The sequence below is a fragment of the Gymnodraco acuticeps genome, unplaced genomic scaffold (assembly GCF_902827175.1).
Source record: "Gymnodraco acuticeps unplaced genomic scaffold, fGymAcu1.1, whole genome shotgun sequence".
NCBI lineage: Eukaryota > Metazoa > Chordata > Actinopteri > Perciformes > Bathydraconidae > Gymnodraco > Gymnodraco acuticeps.
This window is the reverse complement of record NW_022990583.1, coordinates 999347-1016677: the sequence shown is the minus strand read 5'-3', so window position 1 is coordinate 1016677 and position 17331 is coordinate 999347. Positions and strand designations below refer to the sequence as shown.

Below are 17331 nucleotides of genomic sequence, written 5' to 3'. Positions count from 1 at the left end.
TTTTTCGATCTGTTACGATTATAAACTGAAGCAATATAAAACGAGCCCCATTAACTGAGTTTTAAACATCAGCATATCTGCTCCGGTAATTACCTGCTAACGGAAACTCTGCTACACAACTCTTATTATTATTAGTGAAATATGACCGGTAAGTTTCAAATTTGTCCGATAAAATTAATTCTGCCCGGACATTTGACCGGCGAGAAAAAATCCTAGCGGAAACCCTGACACACACACACACACACACACACACACACACACACACACACACACACACACACACACACACACACACCCCCCCCACACACACACACACACACACACACACACACACACACACACACACACACCACACACACACACACACACACACACACCCCCCCCCCCCCCACACACACACACACACACACACACACACACACACACACACACACACACACACACACACACACACACACCATTTGTATTGTATTATTGTATGAGAGAGGTTCCAGGTTGAATTGAGGCGAATATTTGTAATGTTCAGAGGTTGTTGTGTTTAATATTCATGAGAATATTTGTCATTGTTCAAATGATAATAAACATTAGCATAAAGCATATTTGTCCACTCATATGTTGATAAGAGTATTACAAACTTGAAAAATATTCCTCTAAGGTACATTTAGAACAGATCAAAAATGTGCGATTAATTTGCGATTAATCGCGATTAACTATTGACAATAATGCGATTAATCGCGATTAAATATTTTAATCGACTGACAGCCCTAATCAAAACATGTGGTGCTAGGTAGCTAAAAACGCTAACATCGCCTACCTTGGTTGTTGTCTGGTCAAAACTGGTCTTCAATGGCATTAAAACGATAAAAACGCTGCTGAAGTTAATCCATAGGTTAATCCAATGTGTGAGTGTCCCTTTGAAATGATTTCTGATAATCCATAAGCAATAAACCTGCTTTTCCGTTTCCAGATGTCAGAGCGAGAGATTGCTTCACTCTCATGCAAAACTACATGCGCAAAGCCCCCACCTTTTTGTGTTAACGTTGGTGTCTATGTGAAAACCCCCTTCGATTCCATTGGCTCTAGCGGTTATAAAGAGATTTCATTCGTCAAAATCGACCAAGAGATATGGAAAATCCACCCAAATGACCCCAGAAGTGTTTTTTTGTGCTAAATCTCTATAAAAAGGTCACATTTCACTTGTTTAGCATCAATCTTGATACAGGGTACTTATTATATGTTGTACTTTGGATTCCTAAAGCTTTTAGTCTACTAACCCATCATCCAAGGGTAGTTTTCACTATAAGTAAAAAAGAATTGTTGGACAGACCAGTGCTTGAATTGGAATGAAAAAGGTGCCAGTACTCTAAAATCAGCAACTTTTTCAAGTCAATTTTATATATACAGCCCACAAACAAGAATTTGGCTACTATAATGCTGGTGGGTTTGTCTCTTTACTACTGTATATTTTAGAAAGGTTCACTGTACTTAACATTTTTTATGATAGGCAGCGGATATGGCTAAAGCTCAGTAAGGTCAATATTAACTGAAAATATAGCAATCAAAGTCTAGATCTTCTGCTGAAGACACATGAAGCAGAGACCTTTCAGGTGAGAGCCCCTCTGGTGGTGTTCAACATTAATGACAAGGAAACAAAGCTCTGGTCAGAAGCATTTTTTATAAAAAGCTTTAACAAAATTAAGTATTTCTGTACATTTTGAATGCAATCTAACTTTCCAACTCAGAAAACGAAAAACGAAAAAGTGCCAAAAGTCTTCTCACATGGCTGAGCTGCTTTGCAATATACTTCACCACTGAAGAATACAAATATGTATAAAGTAAACTATGATGCAATCTAACTTTCCAACTCAGAAAAATGATAAAGAGCATGAACAAAGAACATGTAAAAACAAATGCAAAATTTGCACAATCTAAAATGAGAAACTGTAACTGCAAGTAACAAAGTCTGAGCCATGGTAAAGAGTTACATTGAACACCAAGCTGATCAGATAACTCCCTGGTTGGTCTGAAGTCCTTCTATCTCCAGGATCTGTACAAATCGGCACATTATGCCAAAAGTCTTCTCACTGGGTGAGCTGCTTTGCAATATACTTCACATTGTTAGAAAAGGCTCCAGAAGGCCTTGGGGACATCAGTATCAGGGGCTGGAGCTGGACAGGCTCTTTCATCAGCACTTCTCCTTCCCTTTGCCAGCCAGGACCTCACATACTGTTCCGGATTGAACTGTCCTAGTGATGGTCCATTACATTTAATGAAAACCAGGCTGGACAGTCGGCTGACAGAGAGAGCATTCCTTTTTGCAGTAAGGATATCGTTCATGCAGCTGAATGCCCGCTCACACTCACTAGTGGAGACAGCGATGGTTCGGACTGCTTTCAGTAGAGGCTCCATGGCAGCAGGTGTACGGGATGCCCTGGTTTCCTTGTATTCGCGATAGCCCTGAACAGTCTCTCTTCTGTCCACTTTCAGCACTTCGCACAAACGTAGCACCTCTACGTCCCCATACTGTACGTCTAACTCCTCTTCAGGCCAACTTCCAGGATGGATAACTTTCATGTCCTGGATTAGCTGATTGTCCCGGGCCTCCCGGCCATGTAATGGGATTTCTCTTGTGCTGACATGAGAGGAGGTTGTGGAAGTCATTCTGTGTCTCAGATTCTCTACCATACTGCGGAAAAACTGACCTGCATGAATCTGTACAAGCCTGCCATTCTCACGCAGGGCAACACCCTTGAAGGACTTCTCAGCTAGAGCTGTATGAACTGTAGTCATGTGTGGGCCAGGCATGGTGACCATGGATTCAAAAACTCGTATTTCTCGAGTTAAGAGCCTATCTGCTGTAGGCAGTGTGATCTCTCTTTTTTGGAGTTGCAGAGAGAGGTCGCTGAGCTCTGTGAGCGCATCGTACATCAGTCCCAGATTGCTGACAAACGTTGCAGATGTGAGCACATCATCCAGGCCCTTGTACTTTGCTCTGTCTCTGGAATCCCTGCTCGTGTCGTTTGCAGCATTTATGAAGTGATCATGAAGCACTCGGTAGTTTTCCCAGACTGCTCTGACGCTCCTTTCACTTGAAGCCACCCAGCGGATGGACAAAACACGCCCTATCACCAGGAGACGCTGTCCGACTGCTTGCGCATACTGCGCTAACTGCCTCTGATTTTTGGGGGAGGCATGGAACAAGGAATAGAGTTTGTCAAAAAAGATCTGGAAATGATTGAGCCCTGAGACCTCCTTGACCACATCCCCAACTGCCAGCTCTAGACGATGATTGGAGCAGTGCCACACAAACAGGCTTGGGAATTTACTACACAACTGGGTAGCAACGCCTGTTCTCTTCCCTAGCATGACTGAAGCCCCATCACATGCAAAATAAACGAAACACTGACCTAAAAAGTCCTCGTTAAAATCTCTTCCAAAACACTCCATTAACGCCTTTGTGATGTCATCAGCCGTTGTTCCATCCAACTCGATCAGCTCCCAAAAAAACGTTTCGGGCTCAGCATCAGCTAATGCTGAGCGTAGACACACAACAAGCACCGTTTTACCACTAATAGTGGTAGATTCATCGACCAAAACACAGAGTTTTCTTTGGTTTTCTGTAATGTCTTTTGCCATTTTTTTCTTCAGCTCATGAGCTATGTGGTCGATGATTTCGCCACAGGTTTTATTGGAGTGCAAAACCCTGCCCACGTTCAGCCCATTCAGTTTCTGTACATTCAAATCAATTGGCATGTCTGTGAATGGCCGGCTATGTTTGCCAATTTTATATGCCGTTCGAAAAACTCTGATAGTGGTGTCTAATTCAGATTTATGCATAGACTGCACTTGATGTTGAATAGTTTCACGTGAAGCAGATGTAAGGATGTCAGCAGCTTTTACATGGGCTTGTGATTCTTTATGTTCTTTGATTTTTTTTCTCAGGCTAGCTTGTTGTTTGCCCTTGTCAACACCGAAATGAGACACTGCACACTCACCCCATTCAGTTGACAGTTTCAGTCCTTGTCCAGTGTGTATTCCCAAAGATTTGACATCTCTGCATATCCGACATCCTAGCTTCTTATCTTTAAGAAGGAGCCATGCATTGGTCTTGCAAAAATATTGCACCTGGTCCGTTGTCCAGCAGTCAGGTGCATCGCTTTGCCCGGTGTTGGTGGTGGCAGTTGCGCCAGCAGCAGCTAACGTTAGAGGCTCTGGAGGAGGCGGCGGAGCTAGTGCTAATGCTAATGCACTAGAACTTGGAGCAGGAGGATCAACCAAAGAAAGCTCCCCATCAGACACAATTTCCAACACAGGCACAGCATTCTCTGTATTTGAAGTTTCTTCCGGCGACAACCGCTGTCTTTTTGCACTTTTATTAATCCACGCTAACATTTTAGAAATGCTAATTTGTGACGTGACTTGCTTTCCTTCTCTCGGGGGCGTGCCTGCTCTGTTCTATCACTCTACATAGCCACCCACTGGGTGGGAGTTGCACTGCATAAACACAACACACGTGCATCTAGGTATGTAAATTGTAAAGCATTAAAACATGGTTTTACTAACAGTTTTCAGTATGTTGTTACTTCGGCATTATTATTATTATTATTTTGAAACGTGTATTACTATTAAATCACGGTCAAATAGGTTAATTTTGACATAGTCGTTTCCACCACAGTATTTACATGGAGAAGATAAGCCCCGCCCCCTCTCCAGCACGTTCTGTTTGAATGACAGGAGTAAACAGCTGACAGCCGCTGTGAAACTCCAGCGGTTAGAGCGATGAGAATGTTCGTTTGGCACCTCATGACGCATCTACTGAGTACAGGGCGGCTGTATATATATATATGGATGTATAATAAGAACGGCGGGAGAGTGTTGAGTACTGGCACGGTGCATGAGTACCGGAGTACCGCCAGCATGCCGGTACTGAGCAAGAAGTGCCGGTACTCCATGGGTCAGAACCAGAAGTGCCGGTACTGCGTACCGGTGAGTACCGGCCCAATTCCAGCACTGATTCAGATTCAGATCCATTCAGATTGAACATAGTAAAATTATAAATTATAGTGTCTGTCCGACAGACACTATAATTTATAATTTTACTATGTTCAATCTGAATTTTCTTTAAAATAAAAAACATCTATAGGCCTATTGATTCTGACCTGTCTACATCCAACTCACAGGTTTAGCATTACTTTGAGAGAAAAGATTATTAATTTTCCTCTTTTAGAAGTGTAGTTATGGTCATTTGTTCTAGAAATGTCATTTTCGAGCCTGAGACCTGAAAAACAGGTTTGGGGTCCAACCCTAACCTAAATTAAACTGGTATAGGCCTAAAACCTGGCATTTCATAACAAAGTGACAAATATATGAACAAAATGTAATATTGGATAAAATACTACACCAAATATACAGACACAGATTAAACAGTCCCAACTCCCAACTCCAAGTCCCCTGGTTTGTCTCTAGAGTCTAACTGCCATGAGAAAAATCCAATCAATGTTCCAAAATCCGTCACTAGATGTCGCTCATTGTACCAATACGGATACGGTTTATATAATACATAACATATTATTATTATAGTAAAAGGGCTCGCTTTTGAAAAATCCTGATACATACAGGCATTGCAGACCTAAATAATAACAAGTAACCATCATGTGTGGTGCTATCTGTAGATGTCTGTCTTATTTTTTGTCAATTTCATATTGTTTTCACAGTGCTGTGAAAATGAATTTCCCCCTGGGGACAATAAATCTAATCTAAACTAATTTAATATTCAATCCCGTACTTAGTTAATGAGAACATACATTTGTAATTTACCTAGTTTAAAGCACTTTTGTTGTAATACTATGGATTTAGTTGACACTACTAGCCGACTTTCTTTTGTCCAATATTTTGCGGGAAGGCACATTGAATTAGAAGTAGAACAAGAAGAAGAAGAAGAAGAAGGAGAAGAAGAAGTAGAAGAAGAAGAAGTAGAGGTAGAAGAAGAAGAAGTAGAGGTAGAAGAAGAAGAAGTAGAGGTGGTGTGGAGTCGGTGTGTAGTTATGCTAAAACAATGTCGGACACCGTAATCTTCTCTGGTCCCCTCCCAGGGGCGGACTGGGACTAAAATTCAGCCCTGGAAACTGACCCAGTCCGGCCACATGAAATGTCAAATGTTAGAAATCCGCTGTTTATTATTTAAAGTTTTATGTCCGATTCGCTCCTTTTTCCCTCTCTGTACACAGCTCCAGTTTGGGCATTGGCCTGTCATCAGATTTCATTTTTAGTTGCTGCTGTGTAGCGGAAGTTTAGTAAAATTATGTTTGATGAAATACTCCAAATCTCTACCCTCCATAATTGCAATTGCTTCAGTTGCTTGCTACTTTTTGTGATGACAGTTACGGTACGAACTGAAGTTGATGCGATTTGATTGGATTGTCAGGCATGATGTTAGCCTCATCTGATTGGTAAATCCCTCAATTTATTTTCACCAAGGGAAGCCAATTTCGGCTAGCCTCCTCTCGCAACAGAGTGCAATCTACTGTTTCATCATAACATCTAGAGGGGCGCTGTTTCACTCTTTGTAAAAATACTGGGAGAATGGGGGAAGAGACGGGCCGGCAGAATAATTACCGAAACTAAACAAAGTGTTTTTATTTATTTATTAAAATTATAACTACAATCCAAAAAAACAGGGGAAGCCTGGCTTCCCTTGGCCTCCAGGAGAAAACGCCACTGAGTTCAAGGGATAATTCTCACCCACCTCTTGCTCTTGCCCTGCACGTGTGCCAGTTGAGCTGGTTCTTCCAGCAGCTCAACTCTGTCCCTCATCATGAACGCAGGAGGCTGGCTGCATATCTGAACTCGCGCCCTCATCATTCTCTTCATCATCTTGCACTTGTTCTAAGCTGCTGCTGATAGTGCTTGTAGCAGCGCTGCTGCCAAAAAGGTCTGTCAATTTGCGACATTGATATGCTTCACCTGCGAGTGACTTCACCTTTTTCTCTCTTGCCTTCTCGGCCCCACCTTTTTCTTTTCGTTTTCTTTGATATTTATCCATGTTTTTTATTCTCCCTGTCTGCCGCGGCGTCTAATCCCTTCTCTTCCTGTGGCCGGTCTTTTTTCTTCTTCGTGTGTGATTATTTGACAGATAAGAACCACACAACTGCATTAGCGGCCGCTGTCGCCCTCTGTCGGCCGTCAGCGCAATTTAAATGATGACGTTAAACTTTTTTCTTTTTTTTAAAGGGCCGGCCGGCCGTCAACGGCCCTTGACGACCGGCCGTTCTGTGGTTCTCCAGATTCTACAGATGGCCAGTCCGCCCCTGTCCCCTCCCCAATCTGATCAGTGATGACATGTATAGCCGCATGTCATCATTTCAGCGCTGGTTGTCTTGGTGGTGCCCAGCAAACAATGTGGGCTTCGTAAATAATTGGACAGCCTTCTGGGGAAAACCTGGTCTGATTAAGAGAGACGGCATTCATCCTACTTTGGATGGTGCAGATCTCATTTCGGCAAACATTTCAGGGCTTTGTGGACTTAATCCATGACAAACTGGAGTTGAGACCAGGAGGCGGAGTCGCAGTTTTACATGCTTCTCTGCGCTCTCTCCTATGGCAGTCATCCATAGGAATCCCGAACCCAATAAAATACCCAATATTAACGGTGTGTGTGTCTGCCCAAGGACAATTTAAGGTAAAACCTAATAGAGGTGTCATACATAATAACTAGGGCCGGGACTTTAACGCGTTAATTAAGATTAATTAATTACACAAAAATTAACGCATTTTAATCGCACTTATTTTTGCACCGCGGAACGTTTCTCACTGGATGAGTTTCAGGCGTACCGATTATACTGGAGCACCAACTAACGTTCATCAATCAATCAATGTTTATTTATATAGCCCAATATCACAAATGTTACATTTGTCTCAGTGGACTTTACAGTTTGTACAAAATATCAGTATGACAATACGACACCCTCTGTCCTTAGACCCTCACATTGTACAAGGAAAAACTTCCGAAGAAATCCCACAGTTTAAAGGGAAAAATGGCAGAAACCTCAGGGAGAGCAACAGAGGAGGGATCCCTCTCCCAGGACGGACGTTCATGACTTCAGACAACAACAAACCACAGTGAACAACAGTGGGAAATGTTGTTTTAAAAAACGGACGGATGGAAGCGTCGATAAGAGCACGGTTGTGTGCAAATTATGGAAAAAGGAATTTGCATATCAGCGCAGCACATCAAGCCTCAAGCATCACCTCAATGCAAAACATATAGCAGCTAGCGTGGAAGCTAGCGTGGACGTTAGCCTCTTTTATCGCGTTCACACCAAAAAGAGCCGGTACTAAAATTAGTTCATGAGAACCTTTTTACCCCCACGAAAGCAGGGACTTTCGTACGGCTCTCTTGTGAGAAAAGAGCTATATTTCTGATTGGCTGGGCGGATTGCAAACCACGCCCCGTAAAACTCCCAAAAAGTTTTGTGAAGCCGCCATTTTATTATCCTCGCATTAGCATTATTAGCATTATCCCAGCGCAGAAACGCAGAGAGACTAATTTATGGCAACACAAAATAAAACATGGGAGCGGTGGAGATGAGGAGGTGTCGGCGTTCTGGCGATTTACTCGGAAGGCTGCTGGGACTCCCAGCAGCTTCTACTGAAGCCAGTCCCCAACTCCTGGGACTTCCGGCCGGGGACTTTGGGCGGCAGTATACGCCGTGAAGTGGTTTGCGGCCTGCCAGTAAACCCAAAGCAGAAGAAGAAGAAGTGACGTCAGCGGCTTAATTTGCCTAATCCACCCCCAGATTCAAAGAGTTCTCATGAACTAAATTCTCATGAACCTTTGTGGGAAAAGTACCGCGGTGTGAATGCGCCTAATGGTATACTAAAATCCATGTGAAAAAAATTGCTTCTCACTGTTCTCAGGTCAAATATTTATATGTGATTAAAAATGCGATTAATTTCGATTAATTAATTACAAAGCCTCTAATTAATTAGATTAATTTTTTTAATCGAGTCCCGGCCCTAATTATAATACTGATGAACGTTCAAAACAAAGCACTTTGGCAAGTTACCACATACGCTTTAAAATGCTTAATAAGCACCGAAACTTTCATGATATAATTTCTCTGTCATAATCGGTTGTTTCCGTGAACGACCGACTGTTGGGTGACGGCAAATGCTGCAAGGCATTGTGGGGCAGCATTTTCTCCTCTCGTCAAGGGAGGTCCAGTGGTTCCTAAGCTAAAGGAGGTTATAAAGGAAGTTTGAAACCTCCTTTCGTATCATCTCTAGATGATAGGAAAGGAGGTTTCAAACTTCCTTTGAAACCTCCTTTCCTAGATCTAGATTCTAGAGAATTCGAACGGCACTTATCATGGCTGCCACTGAGGGACTTCCGGGTAATTTCACTCCGTTAGGAAGGTTCCTAAGCTAAATGGACTATTCGACTTCAGCCTATGTTTTTTAACGCACATTCAAAAACGGGAACATTTTCGAGAGTTTCAACCGAGTACCGGCCACCGAAAAAGGGTACTTTGTCCGGAAAACGGGGACCTTTTGGTCAACCATCCGGCTGTGTTTACAGCTAAGCACACACGCTAACATTAATTAAGACTACTCACTTGGGGTTGAGGCTTTTTTACACGTTACTTGACTTGACTCCGTTGTCAATAGTGACGTCACTTCCGGTTTTACGTTAACAATGATTACAGCAAATGCATTAAATAAAAAGTCATGAATGAGTGTATGAGGAGAAAAGGCGTGTGGAGTTATACAATTAACACAGTCTAAATCCTCTGATTTACGCAATATTGGTGTGAAGCTGACCGTTGAGCGGCCCGACCAAGCAAGGAGGCAGAGGCAGAGAATTCAAATATAACCCGGTGTGGGCATTTATTCATCGCTGTGGTACAGGATACACAGACTCAATATTGCTGCCCAGGTGAACACAGTCACCAGCCACAAGGATCTCACCCACACTACCAGCCTTCACCAAACAGGAAACACAGAGCCTAAATACACACCCACTAATCAGCAATTAGACACAGGTGAGGGGGGAGGAGACAACACAGGACACCAGATGAACATAATCAGGAGTAACAGAAAGAACGGGAGGGGGAACACTTTTCAAAATAAAAGACATGTGCAATATACAAAGCCCGAAGCCGTCAGTCCACAGTGACGAAGCCATCTTCGTCACATTTCCTCCTTCCTCTCCCGAAAGAGAACAGTACCTCATTCCTGCGACACTTATTGATCTTGGCCATTTTGCTCTCCTCCATGTGTCTCCACTCCGCCCGGTGTTTCTGCTTCCCCTTGTGCCGCATGGTTTCCTCAGAGGAGGGCGTGAAGTCGGAAGGAAGCTTCCCTTTCTTCCTCAACTCTTTCTCCCGCTCCTTCGCGATGGCCTCCGTCAGGTTCTCCACGTACGCCGCCTTCTCCGCCTGCAGCGTCTTCATCACCTGCTTCTCCACCTGAGTCTGAGCGGCTGACAGGGCCTCTGCCTGAGCCCTTATCTCCTCCAGCTGTTGCTGCATGACGCGCTCTCTCTCCCGACGGATCCCCTCGGCCATTTTCACCCGCTCCTCCTCCGCTAGAAAAGCATCTTCCTCGTCTTTAATTTTCTTCTCCTCTGCAAGTTTCTCCTCCTGCAGGTGTATCAGACAAGCCTCCTCCACTGAGCGCATCTCCTCTTCCTTTCTCAGCATCTCCTCTTCCTGCCTCTGCAACCTGAGCTGCTCCTCTTTCTCTTCCATGAGGGAAACCTGTTCCTGTATCTGTGAAAACGGCTGCTCCATGTTCCTCAAACGACACTCCTCCCGCTTGAATCTGGCTGTCTCATACTGTAGGAATGACTTCATAATCTCCCTCAGTTCCTCCATCGTTTTCACCTCCTCACTTGGTCAATCCCACTTCTGACACCAAATGTGAAGCTGACCGTTGAGCGGCCCGACCAAGCAAGGAGGCAGAGGCAGAGAATTCAAATATAACCCGGTGTGGGCATTTATTCATCGCTGTAGTACAGGATACACAGCCTCAATATTGCTGCCCAGGTGAACACAGTCACCAGCGAACAAGGATCTCACCCACACTACCAGCCTTCTCCAAACAGGAAACACAGAGCCTAAATACACACCCACTAATCAGCAATTAGACACAGGTGAGGGGGGAGGAGACAACACAGGGCACCAGGTGAACATAATCAGGAGTAACAGAAAGAACGGGAGGGGGAACATTTTTCAAAATAAAAGACATGTGCAATATACAAAGCCCGAAGCCGTCAGTCCACAGTGACGAAGCCATCTTCGTCACATTTGGACACAGAAGAACTTGGAGGGAGGACCCCCAGCGTCAGAGGAGGAGCCAGTGGTTAGATATATGCAGAGATATCCTGGTTTGTTCGCCCTCTCGTCTTCCCTCCACCCCGACATACAGCTGTGTGCCTGAATCGCTCTGTTTGTTTCAAAACCACGTTACTTAATTAAAGTACCCATTTCAACCTATTTTGAGACTACATTGTCTCTTATTTAACTTCCTCCTGGACTCGAGAACAACGATCACGTTTCAACAACTGCCTGCCCACATATCTGATCTAGACATAAATTATTATTTAAAGTTATTTAATAATTGTGACATTTATTTTACTTTTCGATGGATGAATGATGCTCAAAGTGAGGGGGCAAATAAGGCAACTGAGGGGGCAATGCCCCCTTTTGCCCCCTCGTGGCGCCGGGCCCGCTACACATTGAGATCCGAGTTTGGCTCACATTCCAGGTAGAGTCGAGTGTCAAAGTTTACTTTTCCGAGCGAGTCTCACCCCATCTAGTGGTTTCCTTTAACAGAGGCAAGCACCAAAAGTTGTCTCATTATCATTAACCGTTCTTAAAATATTAGCCGAAATATATGATTTTTTATTATTTGAGTATTTCATTTGTATTATTTAATAAAAATGGCTGTGTTGATGCATTTGACAAACATTTTGTCAAGGTCCAGGATACAAGTTTATTTTCTTGAATTTCAGAAGTTCAACCTCAGCTCCAACAAAATAAATCCAATAAACCAAAAGTGAAGTCACGTTACTATTAAACCACACAGTTGCTCCTAAAACAACTAAAGCTTTAATTAAGCATGCATTCTGTTACATCTGGCTTCAAAGTTGTAGTTTGATCTATTTTCCACCAGGTTGAGCCACTCTTATTTGCCCTCTCATTTCCTTAACAGTTAGTTGTTGATGTTTGTATTTAGTGCCCACACATCTCATGGACTTCTTGAGTTGAAGGTCTAATGTGGTGTAATGTGTAATTGTACAGAAGCAATAACCATTGAGGCAAATGATTGTGTCATGTGTGATTCTGAGCTAAATCGATTTGACCTTTGGTAACCTTTTTCTTTTGCAACTACCAAATGATACCCCATAACCCATAATAACAACAGATTTAAAATCAGTTTACTGTCTCAACCCCGAAAGACACACACTGGCAACACTGTGTGAACAGATTTAAAATATATTTTCACATTTCTCGAAGTCTATCTTATCAGGACATTTTACACATGGAAAGTGTTGTTGATCACTGTAATTACCCTGTGTATTCTTATTACCTGTCTTTTTAGTGTTGAGTTTTTGTTCATTTATGTTTTAATAAAAGTTTGACGGTCATCAGAAGTGAGTGCTGACGTGAGGTTTACACTGCTTGTTTATGTTTTTCAAAAATAGAGTCAGAACGCGGTCAGTGTTCACTTTTCTGAGCCAACTTCCTTTTTTCTTCAACTCACACTGAAACAGGAAACACACCCCCCAACTTCACACCAATATTTAGATATAATGTCATATGCCAAAGCACAAAAAGCCCTGGAAACTCTTCGGACTTCCTCTCACAGTGAGTATTTGCGTACTACAAAATATAGGCAGTTTAACTTCACAATTTTGTCACATGTAGGCTTCCAGATGAGATAGAACCCAGGGGACTGTAAGGTGTCAGGATTATGTTGGTTAACCTCTGAGTGTCTTTCTTTGGTCAGATGAAGCTGCCGAGCCTGATTCATCTTAGCCTCATACTGATGCTGACCTCAGAAGGTGTGTGACATATTTGTGCTTGTCTTGAATGTCCTCCAACGAAGTATGCACTTAAATGTAAATAATAATTCTCGTTTATTCTTTAACACAGGTCACACAGATCAAATTTGGAATGTTAAGGTCACCAGAAACATTCAAGCAACACTGGGCTCAAACGTGACCATACATTGTAGCTTTACCTATCCGTCAAATGTATCTTCTGAAAATGTTCAAGTATACTGGAAAACATTTGAGAGAAGTCACTTTTCCTTTGACAAAGACCCAGATGCATTCGTTTTTCACCCGAATAAAACACTTGTGAATGAGAAGTACAGAGGAAAGACCAAGCTCTTTGGAAGTGTAACCCCAAAAAGCTGCTCCCTCTGCATCTTTAACTTCACGGATGAAAAACTAAATATCTATATGAGAGCTATCGGAAAGGGATGGAAGTACAGTTACAGAACATACTCTGTCTCCATATCTGTGTCTGGTAATAATTTGAGTACATTTCATTAAAGTACATATATACAAATTAAAAAGAAGAAATAAACCAGAATTTTTTTCACAGGTGATGTTATCCCAGCCATTCATACGTCAGGTATAACCTTTAAGCACATAATTTAAATGTATATAATGTGTTTCTGAGTATTCCTTAATTTGCTGTTGTTTATTTTTCTTTAAAAAAGTAGGGTAAAATGTAATTTTAATGAAACTACTTTGTTTTTCTGATATTATACCACAACCATTACCAACCTTTGAAGATACTACAAGTACGTTTACAGTTTTCTTCTAAGGACAGTTTCATTATAACATTTAAAAGTTAAATTGTAATTACATTTCTATTTCAATTTTTTTTCCACAGATATTGCAGTATCCTCCACAATGGCTACACTCCAGGAATCTTCTTCACTAGTATACAAGTATACAGCCATCTTTGTACCTGTTGCTGCACTTCTGATCATTATTTGTGGGGCTGGAATTTTCTTTTTCTTAAAAAACAAAAGGTAACGTTTTGTGTAATGACTGGTCCTTGCGTTTGTCTTTCTTGATGCATTAGTGAAGTAAAGTAAAAATGTCTGGAGGGGTTATCTTTTTTAAATGTGTTTGTTTTATATAAGCTCACATTTCTGCTAAAATGGAAGACTGATATCTAATTGTCATATTTGGCAGGTCACAACCTTTGACCAGGGAAGAATCTGGATATTACGCCAATGTTAGCCGAGTATCATCAAACCAAGCTAAAAGGTTTGTTTCATGATATTTATTGTGAATGAAATGATTGCTATTTATTGACCCATCCTAGGCTGTTTGTTTGGAAATGTATAATATATGGGGAAAATAAAGTAGCCTCTAGCATTTAAGCTTTATTCAAAAGATAGGCTCTATTTTGTCTACGTTTATCATATTAAGGCATTATACAAATGGAAAGTATTATTGATTTGTTGTTAAATTGTGAAATTACTCTAAATCCTTCTTTCAAGTGTTTGGTTGCCTTTAGTCTCCTTCTGTAAAATAATATTCTACCTTTACCCTGTACTGTAGAAATATACATCCTTCTTATCAAGACAAACTAAGCTATGAAAATATGCTGCAGAGATGTCACATGAATCTATAATAATACAATAAAAAGAAAAACTCACATGAATATATTTAAACCACACAGCCTTTTTGGCTTCGTCACAGTGTTCTCTGTTTCTGAGTTATTCTTGCGAGATTCACAAGAGGATACACGACTTCATCGTCTGTAAAGAATTAAGACTAGACTCACGAAGAGGTTTTAGTCTAGTGAAAACTATTATTCCACAAGTTGTTCGCAAGTTGCAGATAAAATAACACATTTTGTTTCTCAAATTAGAATCCAAACATGTCTGTTTGTCTTTTCAGAAACGCATCTAGCAAGACTCAAGAGAACGAGAACACTTCTGAACTGAAAGTCATTGATGAACCTGTCTACAACAACGTTGAGGTACTATATTACTATACTTTACATTCACAGTAAATGGTTGTAATATAATAACATCGTAAATAAGGCAAAAAAGTACATGTAACCTACATTTTGTTTTTGCAGGCCCCTCCAGGTCAGATGGGTCAACGAATGAAACACACAGAAAATATATATGGAAATGTGGATTATTCATAATAGAAGATAAACTGCATCTCACGTGGTCATGGTTTGTAAAACCTGAACTTGCTTGTTTCTTAGTATTTATTTTAGAGAACATTGTGGCTGTTGGCAGGTAGTTTTACAAGACCAGGGTTATATAGTTTACTGATTAAAGCAGCAGAATATATCAGCAACGCAAGTGAACCCTCCCGAAATTAAATCTGATGGCCCTCAATAGGTTTCTACAGGGAGACATAAAATGATCACGAAGAGAATAAAAACAACCACAGAGAGATTCAAAAGATAAACTACTAAGAATGACAAATCTACAGAGCGACATGTCTTGGTGCTATGGCAGATGGGGGACCTTATTTTGTGGGTCAACTTCCCAGGGTTTAAGGCTAGTTTGGGTTTCATATAACTGCAGCCATTTATTTATTCCATTTAATTTTACCATCCTTAAAATTGTTTATTTGGCCTTTATTTATTACACTGAATATGTAACCATTGACAATGTACAGTTTAATATTGCTCAGAGCCATATCTTTAATTGTGCTTTAATTCTTAAGTTTAATTTAATTGTTAAACTCATTATTACTTGTGTAAATTACACATTATTTATAGATGTGTCCAGTGCAGCCTGCAATTGTTGTTCACCTTTTAATTGCACTGAACCTTTGCTAATCTTAACTAACTGTTTATAGGTCTTACCTTAACCATTGCTTATTTGCCTTAAACATGATCATTCTATGGCTTTAACAGGTTTAGCAGATAGATATTTTGCCGTTTAGCATCATTAGAATTGAACATTAAGAAAAATTAATTCTAGTGAGTGATACAGGAAATGACACCAATAATTTAGCAGGTTGGGCAACATCCCATGACTTAAGTTCTGTTTTCTGAGTAATGTCTTCATGTAATATTCTGTTTACAACTTCAGTTTTTACTTGAAAAGGTGGGGTTAAAATGGTTGTGGGTTTTTTCAAATCTTTCACAATGTGTTTGGCAATTCACGTCCTGTATCATCTGTGCTGCAGCTGAAACTTCTGTTTTCTTTTCTGGTTCAGTCTCCTATTAGGGGATTAAGTTATTATATGTAATGATAGAGTTATGGTCTGTACCATCAAACAAAATATTAAAATGTATATAGTTTCCTCTCCATGATTAACATTGTCTACTTGTCCTCTATTGAATTACTGAACAACAGCAGCCAACTACTGTGCATAAAGTCCTGTCGTCAATAAAGTGGATTTAAGTGAAGCTGCTATTGTTTCTGTTTTTGTGACCAATAGTTTCATTCTGATATGGTTTTGCTAGAAAACTTTTCTCGACCTTGGTTGTATCAGTGTCCCGCACACTTTGCTCTGGCTTATCATCTTTTCTGTGACTCGATTGTCCTCCAAGGGTTGGTCTCTCAGACTATTTCCAAGTATGGAGTTAGTTTTCATAAAGGTTAATGGTGCAATTTATCTTACAGTATGTTACAGCCCAAAGTAAACCACTGTTATTCCTTACTTTATCAAAATAAGTTACTCAACATAATACTGCTATTACAGTCCCATGTTTTAATGTTTGCATCCCTGAATGTCACCTTCTACATAGGTTGATTTTATTCATAAAATATATTTATTTCCGTCACTTATTTGAGTTGCAACTAAAAAAGCATAAAATGCCATTTCTTATTTGTTAGTCTGACTTCATTTGACCGACTATCACATGACTCTTCTATGCCCAAACATGACAGCAGAGCAAAGTTATGAAATCAAGGAAATGTCCCCAATTCCGAGTTCCTCAAAGGGAAATGTGGATATCTGTGGTATTTCCCTTAAAAAACACAAGTTGATAAAAGCTAAATGTACACGTGGAAAGGTAATGAATGGATCTCATATAAAGGAAACTCATCTATAATTTCCTCAAAAGTTTGAACACTGGGTTGCACGTCAAAGGCCTTCACATAAATAACATAATAACATTATGTTATTTATTTGCAATAACATAATGTGTCTTTTGTTCCACGGCCATGTCAGCAGTCCTTTAGTGACTCATATTTTCTTTTTTGTCTCTAGTAAGACAACAAAATGAAACTTGTCACGTGTGAATGTTCTTCTGCCAAAAAAGGTTAGCTGTATTGCTTTTTTGTTGAAAAAAAGTAACAAGTAAAATGTTAAACAGAGGACAAACA

The 17331-nt window shown here is 40.8% G+C and overlaps 1 protein-coding gene across 1 annotated transcript; it reads left to right on the top strand.

Moving 5' to 3' along the window:
- The first annotated feature begins 12756 nt into the window (after positions 1–12756).
- Positions 12757–16409, top strand: LOC117554122. Its single transcript, XM_034228380.1, has 9 exons — positions 12757–12869; positions 13012–13066; positions 13158–13535; positions 13614–13643; positions 13807–13815; positions 13908–14049; positions 14216–14290; positions 14930–15011; positions 15114–16409. The coding sequence occupies exons 1-9, from the start codon at positions 12822–12824 to the stop codon at positions 15183–15185; spliced, it is 891 nt and encodes a 296-aa protein (XP_034084271.1). The 5' UTR covers positions 12757–12821; the 3' UTR covers positions 15186–16409.
- The last annotated feature ends 922 nt before the right edge of the window (positions 16410–17331 follow it).